This window comes from Pezoporus wallicus, unplaced genomic scaffold (assembly GCF_028554395.1).
Source record: "Pezoporus wallicus isolate ANWC-B61680 ecotype Strahan unplaced genomic scaffold, APGP_CSIRO_Pwel_v1 contig_7684, whole genome shotgun sequence".
Classification (NCBI taxonomy): Eukaryota; Metazoa; Chordata; class Aves; order Psittaciformes; family Psittacidae; genus Pezoporus; species Pezoporus wallicus.
The window spans coordinates 838,945-854,288 of record NW_026642638.1 but is presented as its reverse complement, the minus strand read 5'-3'; the positions used below and the strand labels follow the sequence as shown (position 1 = coordinate 854,288).

The 15,344-nt window shown below is 40.9% G+C and overlaps 1 protein-coding gene across 2 annotated transcripts; it reads left to right on the top strand.

Annotated features, from left to right (window-relative positions):
• TXK (TXK tyrosine kinase) lies at positions 1-15,344 on the top strand. 2 transcript variants are annotated; one of them, XM_057431098.1, is made up of 14 exons: positions 1-65; positions 288-390; positions 1,775-1,980; positions 2,745-2,810; positions 3,489-3,543; positions 4,373-4,452; positions 5,365-5,492; positions 6,691-6,765; positions 7,581-7,752; positions 9,026-9,242; positions 10,177-10,241; positions 12,477-12,595; positions 13,045-13,202; positions 15,229-15,344. In XM_057431098.1, the coding sequence occupies exons 1-14, from the start codon at positions 1-3 to the stop codon at positions 15,295-15,297; spliced, it is 1,578 nt and encodes a 525-aa protein (XP_057287081.1). In that variant the 3' UTR covers positions 15,298-15,344. The 2 variants fall into 2 exon arrangements, with proteins under 2 accessions (XP_057287081.1, XP_057287080.1); XM_057431097.1 differs by lacking the exon at positions 1-65 and having other exon boundaries at positions 133-390.

The window sequence follows — 15,344 nt, the reverse complement described above, 5'->3', positions numbered from 1 at the left end:
ATGTTCTTATTCACAGATCACACCATCCAGTCTGTTTTCTGCTGCTGCTGCACGGTACAAAAAAGGTATGTGAAATACTTTAGCTTTTCAGCAACTAGGATAAAAATATCTACACATAAAGGACTTCTTAAAATCCCTCTATTTTCAGTAGAACTGCTAATTATACTGAAGTTTAAAGACATGCTACCCTGCCTATCCCTAATGAAGGCATCTATATCCATGAATATTTTAATGTTAATATTTATAGATACATGTTCACACAAATACTTCATGTTTTTCAAAATCAGAGCAATGAGAACAGAAATGAACCTGGACCCTGATCCTGGGCTGGTGACCCAGTATTCAGCCTCACAACCAGATGTTTCCTATGCACACACTTGGAAGTGCAGGGTAAGTATCGTTTTCATAGGTGAGAACAGAGAATTGAGGTGATGTGCCATATGGTGGCTTAGTACCTGAACAAGCGGAACAGTAGCTAACTCTTGAGCATGTAAGGTTCTTTGTTGCCTAGAAAATTATAGAGTAAAGGTGTCTGATGATTCATGCTGATGTAAACACACGGTCACAGTGATGTTTCCTATGCAAGCTGTCACAGACAAGGTGGTTCCTTCTCCCGCTTTTGGGTTTGGGTGATGGAGATGGGAAGAGTGGGATGTCCCTGTTGGGCAGATATAAGATCACCTTGCTCAGCTGGCATGTGAAACATTCACATCAGTTTTGCTAAATCTAGGTTGAATCAATCGGAATTTTCTAAGGAAAACTAAGTGCAAAGCTAGAACCTAACCTGATGCAAAAGCAAATTATGATGTTCGTGCTGATTTGATAAGAAAGTCTACAGTGCTGTCTGTATTAATTCTCCAGATAAATGGCCCGATTTCCAGACATTGTAACTCCACTAATTTCAATGCTGTTCTGCTTTTACACCAGCTGAGGAGCTGTCCCAGCATTCAGACTATGTAGAAGTCACCCAATTAGGTAGATGGTTTGTTTAGTTTATTACTAATTGTAGTTTTCATTGTCATTTTGTCTTCTACACTGAACTACTCAAGTGTAAGTCTTGCTGTTTTATGACTGACAATGTAATAGGGGAAGTAATGACCATGTGTTGTGGTTTAAACCCAGTCAGGTAACTCTTTCACTCACTCCCCCCCCTTCTTTCCCTCCCCCTACTCCCGGAGGGACAGAGAGGAGAATCGAAAAGAATGCAACTCCCACGGGTTGAGATAAGAACAGTTTAGTAACTAAGGTATAACACAAATCACTACTGCTACCACCAATAATAACAATGATAAAGGAAATAACAAGGAAGAGAATACATCACCTCACCACCAGCCAACCGATAACTCGCCCCCCCCAGCCCGACCAAGCACCAACCCATACCTCCTCCAACCTCGCAGTGAGCCAGCCCTTCTGGCTAACTCCCAGTTACATCCTGGGCATGATGTGCTGTGGTATGGAATACCTCTTTGGTCAGTTTGGGTCAGGTGTCCTGTCTCTGCTTCCTCCCAGCTTCCCCTCCTCCCTGGCAGAGCGTGAGGCTCACAAAGTCTTTGGCCAAACCAAAACATCATTGTTATCAGCTCTGTTCCCGAGCTGAAAGTCAAAACACAGCACTGCACCAGCTACAAAGAAGGAGAAAAATGACTGCTTCTGCTGAACCCAGGACACCATGATGAGTTCCTTTTAGTTACTGAAACAGTATAGTAGCAGGGAAATTAAGCAAGCAATAGTTGGGAGAAAAGAATAATTAAGAAAGACACTTCTCTTTTACTAGTGTAAGAGGCAGTTGAAGTTAAAGAACAAGCCCTTACCTCCTCTACCTGCTGAGGCCTTGGAAGACTACACAGAAAAACCCAGGGTTACTGCACTCTATGACTTTTTTGCTAGAGGACCCTCAGATTTGCCGCTCAAGAAGTCAGAAGAATACATTATCCTCCAACAGGATGACCCCCACTGGTGGAAAGCAAGGGACAAACATGGGTAAGAGAGTGAGCATCTGTTTCAATCTCCCTATCTCCCAGTCTGTGGAAGCAGACAGATAGAGTGAGACGTGACAATTTAGAGGCAGGTTTGAACATGTTTGGCTATGTCTGAGGCACATGGATTGACCAGACAGACTTTCAGCTATGTCTGGTGCCCCAGAAATGGCCAGGGAATCTAGAATCTGTTGGGAATTCAGAGTTAAGTCCTAGGCTCAGTAATTTCCTGAGCAACATAGGGGCATTTGAAGACCATGTGAATCACTGGGCTCTGGGCCACATGCAAATCCAGCTTTTCGTACTTCAAGTGCTTTACAGTGCAATGTATGTAAACACTTCTTAAAGACCACAGAGATTACTAAAATATGTGCCTGAAACAAAATCCCTGATCTGAAATTCCTGGATGCTTTAGAGAGCTAGATAAACATGGAAAGGATCTTAACTGAAGTTATGTTTGTTTTGTCATTCCCCTTTCTCTTTTGCGTTTTCTTCAGTGTATCCTGAACTATGATGTTGGGAATACTACTCTCAGAACCCATCCCAGGTGATCTTTTTCCTTTCAGTAGCCTTCCACAGTTGCAGGGCAGAAAGTTTGTGCCTAGGATGAAAAGACTCTGACTTCAATTTCCATGTTGGGATTCTGTATCTGGCAGCATAGCCAGTATCATAAGGAACTTTTGTAATTTAACAAAAGGAAAATGCATATCTTAATCCTATTAATGTTTTACACCATACTGTAACATTATGCCCAATATCTTGTTTCAGGAATGAAGGTCTAGTTCCCAGCAACTATGTTACTGAGAACAAGAAAAGTAATTTAGAAACATATGAGTGAGTATCCTTGAAAGTTATGTTTGTGCTTGCTTTTCTAAAAATGGATTGCATCAATACATTTTAGTGCTTGATCCTGCAATCTTTATTAGACATGATCGGGTGTGTATCAACAGCTTTTTTTGTTACAAAACATTACTTTTGGAATGAAGTAACAATTTTGATTTGGAACTATTTCCTCGGAGAATGAAATCTGAAGTTACAAACACGGAGCACTTCAGCAGCATTCCTTTTCATAAATCATGTCAGAATACAGATGTTTCCTATTCCTGTAGGCTTGCTATGTAATGTTTCTATATTCTGATCTCTTTCTGTTGTGAACATGTAATCAATTGACTAGAAGATAATTCCAGTTACTTCTACCTAATTTACTAGAGAGAAAAGTAAAATTCTAAAGAAGAGAGGCTTGATGCAGCGTCCAGGACTGCAAATTTCATCACAGATTGGCGTAACTCTTTCCTGGGCTTTCTTTTGTTTGAGCTCATATTTAACCACAGTGAATGGAGGAAAAAAGTTGTCACACTTACAGTGGTCTAATAAAGTCATTCCCAGTTAAGAGATGTTTATATACAAGAGTGGTTCTGTTCAGGTTTCTGGACTGGGCTATTAAGATGGATTACTTTTGTGAAACGGAGCAAACATTAATTTCTACTGGCTGAGATTATCTTCTTGTTGCAGGTGGTACTGCAAAAACATAAATAGAAGCCAGGCAGAACTTCTTTTGCGCCAGAAGGTAACTCAGCTTAACCATAGGACTAATGATATCTAGAAAGATCTATCAGTGGAAGCATCAAGAGTGTTACCACAGTCAGATCCAAATCTGCTTGGGGTGCAGTAAGACAGAAAGTACTTTAAAATAAAAAGGCTTTCTGGGTTAAGCATATGGTGCAGATTACCCAGACTTCACAGAGCTTTAAGTTGTAGCCCCAGCAAATTCTGTGTAGATTGTCCATACTACATAAATTGAATTACATACAGTTTACTGTGCTTGTCTTTTGTATGAAAGATTGAAGACTGAAATCCATGTAGGAAGTAAATTACTGAGGTTAGCAGAGCTTAAAAAAAAAACCCTTGTGTTTTTCTTACGTATAGAGCAAACAATCCATATTGCCTTCTACCACCTATCAGTTACCAAAGTGCCTAACTAGTTAAACTTTGCTCAAGGACTAACACAGGGCTTGGACAAGGCAGACAAGAGAAGAACATCTCAGATAGAATTGTTTTTTACAATATTTTTTATAGTGATTTGTACAATTTGATTTATTTAATAAATCAAAATATTTTCACTGCTTCACACTGAAAAGTATAATTCACCTAAATTATTTAATCATTCACCTAAATTAAATAAGTATTTAATTGCCTGGCACTCACTATTTTCCTTTGGATAATTTTGTTCTGCTATGTACCTGCTGTGTACAATTCCCATTGTCCACTGCTTTATTCCCCTCCCAAACAGTCATAGGTATTCCACAGAATTTGGTAATCAACTGCAAGTCCTATCTGAAGGGAGGATTGTTCAAGCTCAAAAGTAGAAAAATAACTCTACTTGGATTTCTTTTCAGTCCAAAGAAGGTGCGTTTGTTGTCAGAGATTCAAGCCAACAGGGGCTTCTTACACTGTCCATGTATTCACGGCCTAAAGGGTGAGTTGCTCTGAACAGTTAGAATTTGAATCAAGAGGTGATGGAAGAGCTTCCCCCAAACTTGTCAGGATAAGTGAACAGGTTAGACATGCAGTGCACAGCAGCAGGGAACCACTGGGGTGCTGTTCAAGCAGAGCTAATTACCTTGTGTGCAGAAGAGATGACAGTGGGCAGTGGGTCTGGGAGTCAGGGTGCAAACGTCCTGCTAAGACAAGATTAACTGCACTCATGAAATCTTCAAATAATCTGCTATGAAAGTTGTGCACCCCAATCACATAATACAGGCAGTAAGACCTTACGTTTGCATCTTCCTGCTTTTTTTTCTACACGAAGCACCATGAATGCCACACCTCACTGCCACAGCCTTCAGCCACTGCACTGAAATGCTTCTGTTCTCTGCAGGCTCTGTGCGCTGTAAATTCATCTCGGATTCTGGTGTCCCCAAACTTTGGTGTTTTTTTTCCTAAAATCATCTCACCTCCTCACTGTGCAGTCTTGCTTCTTTTGCCAGAGGACTGCCAAAAGACTGGAGAAAAAATAGTAATTTAGATGTATATATGAATATGTTTTTAACTTCTGGGGGAAAACTTGGGTAGTGAGCCTATTATTTTGAAAAACTTAGATTCAAATAAGTGCTGAATCAGGAGGAACACTATGGCTGTTTCTTGTGGATGCAACGATACAAGGATAAATCATTGTGCAATATCTTACAAGGGTGGGAGAGAGGTCATTCAAGGAGGCTTTGGTTTTTTTTTTCCTGAAGCAGTGTCCCAGCAGCCCACAGCCATTTTTAAGTCAGGAATTCTACTCCAAGTTTTCAGATTTTTCTGTGCTTTCTTTCAAAGTGAAATTTAATCAGATTTATAGTATAAACTGTGTTTACTGAAAAATACGATCCTTTGTTGATTTCAGAAGTCATAGCGAAGATATTCGACATTATCAAATTAAGAAAAACCACTTGGGACAATATTATGTAGCTGAGAAATATCTCTTTTCATCTGTTCCTGAACTCATCGAGTATCATCAACACAATGCTGCAGGTAATGCATGCGAGATGATAAGGTTTTACAACTGACTATTTGAAGCTCCTCGGGACTTTGGGAGATTGGCAATCACTCTTCTATGACACTTTCCTTATAAAAAGATACACAAGTTTTTCTGTTGCTAACAAATTTTAATATGCCATGATCCTTTCTGCCAAAGTCATAGCTGTGGTGTGCATATACCATGGGGAAAGTGACGTTAACAAACTCATCTATGTGTATTAAATGAATGTTACAAAGCTAGAAGCCTAATCCATTTACCTGCTCTGTATTCTCTTGGTTCATATTTGACTGAGTGGGGCTTGTCTGAAATTCCATCATAATTCTTTCTTTGTCACAAGAACTTGCATGTATGCAAGCAGGAGTTACGCTGTGCATTAGCAGTCAGCATTCTACTGATTTAGGCAAAAAAGCCGACCCCACCCCACATAATCCAAAGCAGAATTAGGGAACACAAGGACTCTAATACTGCTTTGCAGCCTACCACAGTTACCATCTCTGATTTTTGACTGATGGCAGCCTTTGAACATTTTTAGCATTAAAAAATATGCTTCATCTTGGTTCTGCCCATTTTTTTAATACAATATAAAATGTTTTTACCCTAAATGAGTGGAGATGGCAAAATACACAGAGATTCCTTGCACTAGCACAGAAGGAAGATATTTGAATAGACACTGTTTTGCTGGATGGAGGAGGATTGTAGGAAACACATGAAGCAGAAAAGGACCTGAAAGTAGCACTGGAAAGAATGAATGAATGAATGTAGGGAGTCCCTGGTGAGGGATGCAGTAACTGGTACTGTTGGTTCATTAATTCAAAGAAAATGAATGACAGACATGAAAATATGTCTTGCAATGGGAAACAATCCTGAGAAATTTTGCTAAAAGAGACCACTTAGGTGGCTGATACAGTATTTCAGTACTTATTTATCTAAGATCACTAGTATCATGCAAAGAAGCAAGAGTATTGGTTTTTGTTGTATGAAGGGATAGATACTTTTGTAGTCAGGATCCTATTGAATAGTCTTCCTCTATTTCTTCTTGCTGTGGTTTTTATCCAAACAAGCTGTAAGCAAAAGTAACCTCAAGAAATGTACCTCAGATTCCAAATATTTTTGTTTGAGAAGAGATACAATATAGTGTACCTTAAAATGGAGTAGTTGTTCAACAGAATATTGTTGCTTTGTCCCCTACAGGTCTTATCACTCGTCTCCGACATCCAGTAGGATCAGCTGGATACTCTTCACCAGCAGCAGCAGGGTGGAATTATGGTAAATATTTTATCTTCTTTTGGTGGAGATTTAGGTATTTGCCTAGGCAAGAATTTAGATTGCTTTAGAGTCACCTAGCTAATAATTAAGTCATATCTGTGAAATTTCCTGGTAACAAGAAACACACAAAGAGCTGCGTATTCACCAGAAACAGACACTCATTTCCTCTTAAAGTGTCAGTACCAAATGAGACGCCTGAAATGAGTAGTCCTGTTTGGCAGCTGTTGTGCTTCTGTTACAACCACCAGTGAATTTCAGAGCCATCTGGACTTTTCTAAGCAGACATAAAACTCAAATATACATTTAGTAGCTTTTCAAAGGCTATTTGATTTATTTAAATGCTTAGGAAATTTAAATCCATATTACTTATGGGAAGATTTTTCTGTGTAAGCTCTGCAAGTTTTAGAAATAAGAATGAATTCTTATATAAAGTTATAAAAACCAAGCAATGAATGCCAGTTTTGTGTATATAGATCAGGAATTTCATACCATCTGACTGATAATAGGAACCTCCAAAACTGAGTACCTTTCATGTTCCCATAAATCTCAAGGCTTAATATTTCTGAAGGGTGAAACTATTGTGGTTATTACAATACAGGCAGTCAATAACCGCTTCTGTGGCTGTAAAGTAATGTTCATATATAACCATATATGAGCATGTGGAAGTTTTCAGATATTTAAAACTCACGCTATAGCTGAGGAACAATTGTGATTTTTATTTTTTTTTTTTGTGTGTGTGCACTAACTGTAAATAGCAAGGGCATGGTTCAGGAAAGATGGCCTGATTATTGTAACATATTGCGTTGCTTTTATAGATGAGTGGGAATTAAACCCATCTGAACTGAAGTTCATGAAAGAACTTGGGCGTGGGCAGTTTGGAGTTGTTCAGCTTGGTAAATGGAAAGCAACCATCAAGGTTGCCATCAAGACAATCAATGAAGGAGCAATGTCTGAAGACGATTTTATCGAGGAGGCCAAAGTGATGATGTGAGTAGAAAAGCTATTATATCTGGTAGTTGGCATCAAGATGACCAATAATGGTGGATGTGCAGGTGTTGTGATTTATGCCCACCTGGCAACCAAGCCCCATACAGCTGTTTGCTCACTTCCCCACCCTAGTGGGATGGGGGAGAGAACCAGAAGAGTAAAAGAGAAAACCCATGTGTTGAGGTAAAGACAGTTAAGTAGGGAAAGCAAAAGCCACACATACAAGCAAAGCAGAACAAGGAATTAATTCACCACTTCCCATTAGCAGGCAGGTGCTCAGCCATGTCAAGGACAGCAGAGCTCCATCAAATGTAGTGGTTACTTGGGAAGACAAACACCATCACTCTGAATGTGTCCCCCTACTTCCTTCTTATTCCCCCAGCTTTATATGCTGAGCATGATGCCATATGATATGGAATATCCCTTTGATCAGTTGGGGTCAACTGTTCTGGCTGTGTCCCCTTCCAACTCCTTGTGCACCCCCATCCAACTCTCTGTGTGGTGGTATGAGGAGCATAAAAGGCCTTGACTCTGTGTAAGCACTGCTCAGCAGTAACTGAAACATCCCTGTGTTATCAACAGTTTCCAGCATAAATTAAAAACATAGCTGCATACCAGCTACCATGAAGAAAATTAACTCCATCTCAGCCAAAACCAGCACAGCAGGACAGAAAGGCTGATATAAAGGTCTGAATCATACTGATGCAGATGTTTACTGTGCCCATTGCCAAACTCTTTCATTAGAGCGTGCACTGCGTTGTGCTGTGGAGCTCAATGGGGAGCGAACGTAATGGCAAATAAATGTGATTCTAAAACTATTCTTTCATCCATAATTCAGTGCTTCTAGGACCACTGGCAGAGCTCAAACCTAACTAGAGCTTTTGAGAAACTACATTACCATTTCTCCTAATTTTGCGAATTAGGGAAGTATTCAGATCAGGTCTTGGCCCAGCCTGGAAGAGAGCCACCATTGCAGTGTCATGTCCCCTGCCTGGAAGCCAGGCGTAACTAGACCTTTCTATTTCATACAGTGCAAATCGAGCTTTGCATTCACTGCATTTATGAGCTAATGAACAATTATGAACTAAAAGAATTAACTTTTTGGAGGAAATTGTAGGCAGGCTTGTTAGATAGTGGGACAACTCTGAGGGCAGTTGAACTGAATACTGTTTATCAAGCACTGCAAGTAGTTTTCAGAACCATCATGAAAATCAAAGGTCTAGTTACCTGCCAAGGACAAATGCTAGCCTGTCTAAAATTCCATCTTAACCAGGAAACTCTCCCACCCAAAGCTGGTCCAGCTTTACGGAGTGTGCACACATCGCAAGCCTCTCTATGTTGTGACTGAATTCCTGGAAAACGGCTGCCTGCTCAATTACCTTCGGCAAAGACAAGGGAAACTCGGCAGAGACATGCTGCTGAACATGTGCTGGGATGTGTGCGAAGGGATGGAATACCTGGAAAGAAACAGTTTTATTCACCGTGATTTAGTAAGCACAAAAGGCTTTCTGAGGTTCTTGACAAATACTGGCAGTACAGAATGTGGCACTGCATTTTATGGGACACTGATGTGTCCTCTAAGACTTCAGCCCTGCAAGATCTAACAATCCAGTGGTGTTTTCCTGGCTAACCAAAGCCTTTCAGCTGTTCTTTTGATCATGGACAGCTGGAAGAAAAACTACTTGAGAGGTCAGAGAAAGTTGGGATAATAGCATGGAGCAGGCTGGTGTTAAGACATCCCAGTACAAGGGTATTATGCAGTGATCACAACACAACCAAAATCTCAGCAGTACAAAGGGTCAGCAACAAGGAGGATTTTTCTCTTTTAACAAAATCTTTTTCTATCTACGTTTTTTTTTTTTTTCCCCTGCTCCCTGCTACCTCACTGGAATATATAGGTGGCTTTTCTATCTTACCCCTCATAGAGAGGGAATCATAAGAGAGGAGCCTGTTTCTTTACTCTGCTTTCTTTTCAATGCTCTCATTTGGATGCAGAGTGGAAATCTTCCTGTGCTCCTCTCTAGCTGCTTAAAGAAATACAAAATCTTGAATATTTCCAGGGAGTTCCTAATTTCTGTATTGAAAAAGTCACAAAGCAGGTTTTTAAACGTTCACATTGAGTGTCCTAATGCTTAGGAAAATACCACCTTGGATAACTAGGTTCTGCACCCTAAAATTTCTTTTATTTTGCAGAAACATTGCAACTCGTACTGCAAGTGCTTAAGCAGATTATATGCTATTGTACGTGTAACTACATGGTAGTGAAATATGTTCATTGGCTCAGATAGACATTCACTTGTATTTTGGAGCAAGACGCTCTTCAGAATATAAACAGCATAATCTGAAACAAAATTAGTCAGCTGATGCGTTTCTCTTAAAATGCTTTAGCACAGATTTCAGATATATTTCTCTCATTTTCCCTAGGCTGCAAGAAACTGTTTAGTCAGCGCGGAGCACATCGTTAAAGTATCTGACTTCGGCATGGCGAGGTATGAGGTCATTAATGCAGGTTTCGTGCGTACCTATTCTCAGTCAGCTGCTTGCTTTGCTGATTTGGGGAATCCCACTGTGGTCAATTTTTGAATTCTGATGAAAATTATAATGCTGTTAAGCTGTTGTACTGTGAACCCGATGTAGTGTCTTCCTCTTGCTACTGCTGAGTTTAAGACAAGTAAACAAAGTGCCAGGTAAACTTCAGAAGCATTTATGGGCAGAGAAATGCCCATGGTGCACAGGGCTGTCAGAAACAGGTTTTCCAACTCTTCTTAGCACTGGGGAAGACAGAAGGTCCCTAGGGACAGATCTGAGCGCTGGTGCTGACCTTTAGATGCTGCCATGTTGAGTAGGTCAGGCAGGAGCAGCAGGGCAGGCAGGAAGTGTGATATGTGCTGCTCTAGCAGGGAAGTGGTTTTTCTGCTTCATGAGAGGACTAGCCAAAATGGGGAAAGAAAGCACGATGAACTCTTACAAGCACAGGATAGAGTAACTCAGCTCTGCCCTCACAGGCTTCCCTTACAGCATGTGCTATATTTTATAGCTGAGCTGATGAGTGAATGACTGCTACCCAAAGAGGTTGTCCCATTCCTTCCTTCTTTCCCTTTGCAAGCCCGGCACAAAGCTCTCCACTTCTGTGTTTTACTGGTTGTTTTTTTTGTTCCGGATTAGTAGACTGAGCTGGCTCACTTTGGAGGCAGATGAGCTTGAAAGGCAGTGGGTGGGTCTGAGCAGGATGGGGCATTCACTTTGTGCTGCTTACCTGCCTCTTTGCTTGGTTTTGCCTCCCATTTCTAACCTCAGGTTACAACACCCTAGCAGTTCATAACTAAATACCTGTTTTTCAAAAGGCTGTTCTATGTATGAAGACAGGCTGAGGAAGTTGGGGCAGTTCAGCCTGGAGAAGAGAAGGCTGCGTGGAGACCTCATAGCAGCCTTCCAGTATCTGAAGGGGGCCTATAGGAATGCTGGAAAGGGACTATTCATTAGAGACTGTAGTGATAGGACAAGGGGTAATGGGTTAAAACTTAAACAGGGGAAGTTTAGGTTGGATATAAGAAGAAAATTCTTTCCTGTTAGGGTGGTGAGGCACTGGAATAGGTTGCCCAGGGAGGTTGTGAATGCTCCATCCCTGGCAGTGTTCAAGACCAGGCTGGACGAAGCCTTGGGTGATATGATTTAGCGTAAGGTGTCCCTGCCCACGGCAGGGGGGTTGGAACTAGATGATCTTAAGGTCCTTTCCAACCCTAACTATTCTATGATTCTATACTGTGGCAGTGCCCACTGGTTGCACTGCTCCTCAAAAGGGTAAGGTCAGAATCAAGGGTCTGGGCTCATCCAAATGCATCAGAAAATGCAGCAAGAGACCAAGGGGTCTGTCAAGGTCCAGTCTGAGAATAATGGACTGCAATGGCTCACTGCTGCCAAAAAGTGGAAACCAGTGGTGTGTGTGGCTCTAGGACAGGCAGTCACTCTCCTTGGAAGACCATTGAGAGGTGACAGGAATACAAATTATTCAGAGCTCACACAGCTGCCACTATTGGTTATTTTGTAGTGTTATTTCATATGTTTATTATCCAATAACCTCTCATCTTTCTCCGCCTGCACCAAAATAAAAACAGGGAAATAAAGATATGATTTCTGTCAGTGTGACCTCCTTTAAAAAGGGCTTTAAAAGACAGCATGCATTCTGTCTTCCATGAGAACAAATATGTAGTGCACATCTGCTCTCTGCTCAGGAACATTAATAATGGAAAGCTATGCATAATAGCCTTTTAAAATGCTGCCCTATAAATGCGTGCATTAGGCACATCTGATCTGGGAGGTCAGTTCCTATAAGCCTGTGCGAACAGTCTTAGAACCCTAAAAGTATCCAATGTTGGGGAGTCCACTACCTCCTTGGGGAGGTTATTCCAATGGCTGATTGTTCTCATTTTGGGCACCAGGAACAAAAAGGGTCCAGGGCAAAGGAAATTACTTTTACAGTGCACCAGAGCTGTTGGCTTGTGTGTCATGAGTGTTTCTTTCTGTAATGCTTCTGTAACAATATGCCAGGTATTGTATCTGTGAAGTTTGTCAGTCATGAAGCGTGGTCCTCTATCAGTGCTGTTTGGGTGCAACAAGTAGTGTTACAGTGATACCATTTACTTGATTCTAAATTGACACTGTCACTGGAACTGCTCGCACTTTAACTATCATTCAACTATACCCTGTCTCCTGTTATTCTTTAGGTATGTCATCGATGATGAATACATCAGCTCTTCGGGGGCCAAGTTTCCAGTCAAATGGTCATCTCCTGAAGTTTTTCATTTCAAAAAATATAGCAGCAAATCAGATGTCTGGTCATTTGGTAAGTTGATTAGGTGAACATACCATGCTTCCCTAAAACTACTGATGTGATTTATGAAAGTGTAACTTCTTACTCATGCTTCCTACCTTAAGCTTTAGTTATTCCTATTTTTCAAGTCTTGTCTATATTGTACAAGTATCTTTCTCAATAGAAAAATTCTATGTCTAAAAGTTAGATTTTGACTGAAATGTGCATTCTTGGTAAGTCTCCATTAGGGAAATATGTATTCATCTGTTTCATGGGCCACCCTCATCTGACTTAAAAGAGAGCAGAATTATATTAGTTGAAAATGGTTTTGATTGCTCTTGCAATTTAGTTCAGGTTGGTGATATTTTCATGCATTTTCAATACACAAAAAATCACGAGTGGTTTTTGTTCTTCTAGTGGTGTTAAATAGCTTGTGGGTTTGGGGTTTCTGTTTTGTCTTAAATACTTTGGTTCACTTACAGGTGTACTGATGTGGGAAGTTTTCACAGAAGGCAAAATGCCTTTTGAAAGTAAGTCAAATTCTGAAGTTGTTCGTGAGATTTCTCAGGGTCACCGACTTTATCGACCACATTTGGCATCACTTGCTGTGTACAGAGTCATGTACAGCTGCTGGCATGAGGTTTGTTGCCCTTTTTTCCTGTGGTATTACTTTATTATTAATTTGTGATGTGGATCCAAAAGCAATCTTAAAAAAAATGGGGCATTAAATCCTTATTTCACGTCTGTGGCATCCTCAGTATCTCTTACTATGTTTTCACAAATCACACCTAGGCTTACAAGCCTCTGTTTCTTTGACTGTTGCACCTAAGAGACATAAAGCATGTCATCAGTACAATTGGTCTAGACCATCCCTCGTTTTGAATATGCCACTATCGTCTTGCTTCTCTGCTGCATCAAAGTTAATACCTTTTCCACATCTCTATCATACTTTGCTTTTTCTAGCTCTGCTATGAACGATAACTTTAATACATTAATATACAAAGTAAGCATGCCCACTAAATGTGGATTTTAAACCCCATTTTTCACGTGTACGTAAGTACCTCTGTACATCACTACAGCTCCCAGGCTGTGTCTCCTTCACCCTCTCCACTCTGAGTTAGTATTTGATGCTCTTTCCCCATTTCAGAGCATTTCAGAGATTCAGAGCAGCCCTGCAGAGAAGGACTTGGGAGTGTTGGTTGATGAGAAAATGAACATGAGCTGGCTTCTGTGGGCGCTTGCAGCCCAGAAAGCCAACCGTATCCTGGGCTGCATTAAAAGGACTGTGACCAGCAGGTTGAAGGAGGTGATCCTGCCCCTCTACTCTGCTCTTGTGAGACCTCACCTGAAGTATTGTGTGCAGTTCTGGTGTCCTCAACATAAAAAGGTCATGAAACTGTTGGAACAAGTCCAGAGGAGGGCCACGAGGATGATCAGGGGACTGGAGCACCTCCCGTATGAAGATAGGCTGAGAAAGTTTGGGTTGTTCAGCCTGGAGAAGAGAAGGCTGCGTGGAGACCTCATAGCAGCCTTCCAGTATCTGAAGGGGGGCTATAGGGATGCTGGAGAGGGACTCTTCATTAGGGACTGTAGTGATAGGACAAGGGGTGATGGGTTAAAACTTAAACAGGGGAAGTTTAGATTGGATATAAGGAAGAAGTTCTTTACTGTAAGGGTGATGAGGCACTGGAATGGGTTGCCCAGGGAGGTTGTGAATGCTCCATCCCTGGTGGTGTTCAAGGCCAGGTTGGACAAAGCCTTGGGTGGCATGGTTTAGTGTGAGGTGTCCTTGCCCATGGCAGGGGGGTTGGAACTAGATGATCTTAAGGTCCTTTCCAACCCTAACTATTCTGTGATTCTATGATTCTTCAGCACCTATTTCTTTCTATATTGGTATCAAAACACTGATCTCATCAACTCCACCACCAGAGTAATCCCCTAAGGTCCCTCCTTCTGTAGTGTCTACAGGAAATATATCTTCAATTTTAAATTGCTTTGTGTGCAATGCTTTCATGTAAACAGGCAGGCATACACTTAGAGTAGCCAAGGAACCTTGTTGCTGCCGTTGTCTCCTTTGTCCTATCTCTCCTTACTTGCCCATCTTTTAACTCTATATAAAATCTGTGGATCCTGACTAAAAAAAGCTTAAGAGGCTGAAATCTAAACTGCATCTAGCTTGCTTGCATACTGTAAACATCTGCCAGGATGCCAGCCAGCAGAGGATTGGGAAGAAGTTCTCTCTTCTCTCTGTCATTAGCCAGTTCTTTGTTCCATATCGAGCTTCAGTACATCAAATGAGAAAGCAGGGAAGTTCCTTTTGCAACAACCCAGAGAACATTCCTGAGTATCATGGTTTCCTGAGAGGTAGGGCTTTCCAGTGATCTGTTGCAGGAGAGAAATCCTATAGGAATTCTGGTCCAGAATTGGAATAAATAAATTTTAGGAATACTTGGAAAATTGACGGCGCTCATGGCACTGGTGTCATGAAGGACAGATGATTTTTTTTTTTTCCCCTCAAATCATAAACTTGATCTTTTCTTCTTTATTAATAAATTTAATGTAATTTTAAAGTGGTAGCTCATATGCACTTGTAACCATTTTCTAAAGTCTGATACTTTAATTAACTAATCTCCTAATACAAGTTTATCCTCTGCTTTTCTTTTCAGAAACCTGAAGGACGTCCTCCTTTTGCAGAGTTAAAAGAGACCCTCACAGATATAAGACAGATGAGATAATCAGATTTTCACCCATATATTTCTGAAAGGTTAGCATCAAGCATGTC

Coding starts and splice junctions, on each gene's coding strand:
- TXK (XM_057431097.1), top strand. CDS start 181: ATGCTACCCTGCCTATCCCTAATGAAGGCATCTATATCCATGAATATT. Junction 7,753..9,025: donor GAGGAGGCCAAAGTGATGAT/GTGAGTAGAAAA, acceptor CATCTTAACCAG/GAAACTCTCCCACCCAAAGC. Junction 12,596..13,044: donor ATCAGATGTCTGGTCATTTG/GTAAGTTGATTA, acceptor GTTCACTTACAG/GTGTACTGATGTGGGAAGTT.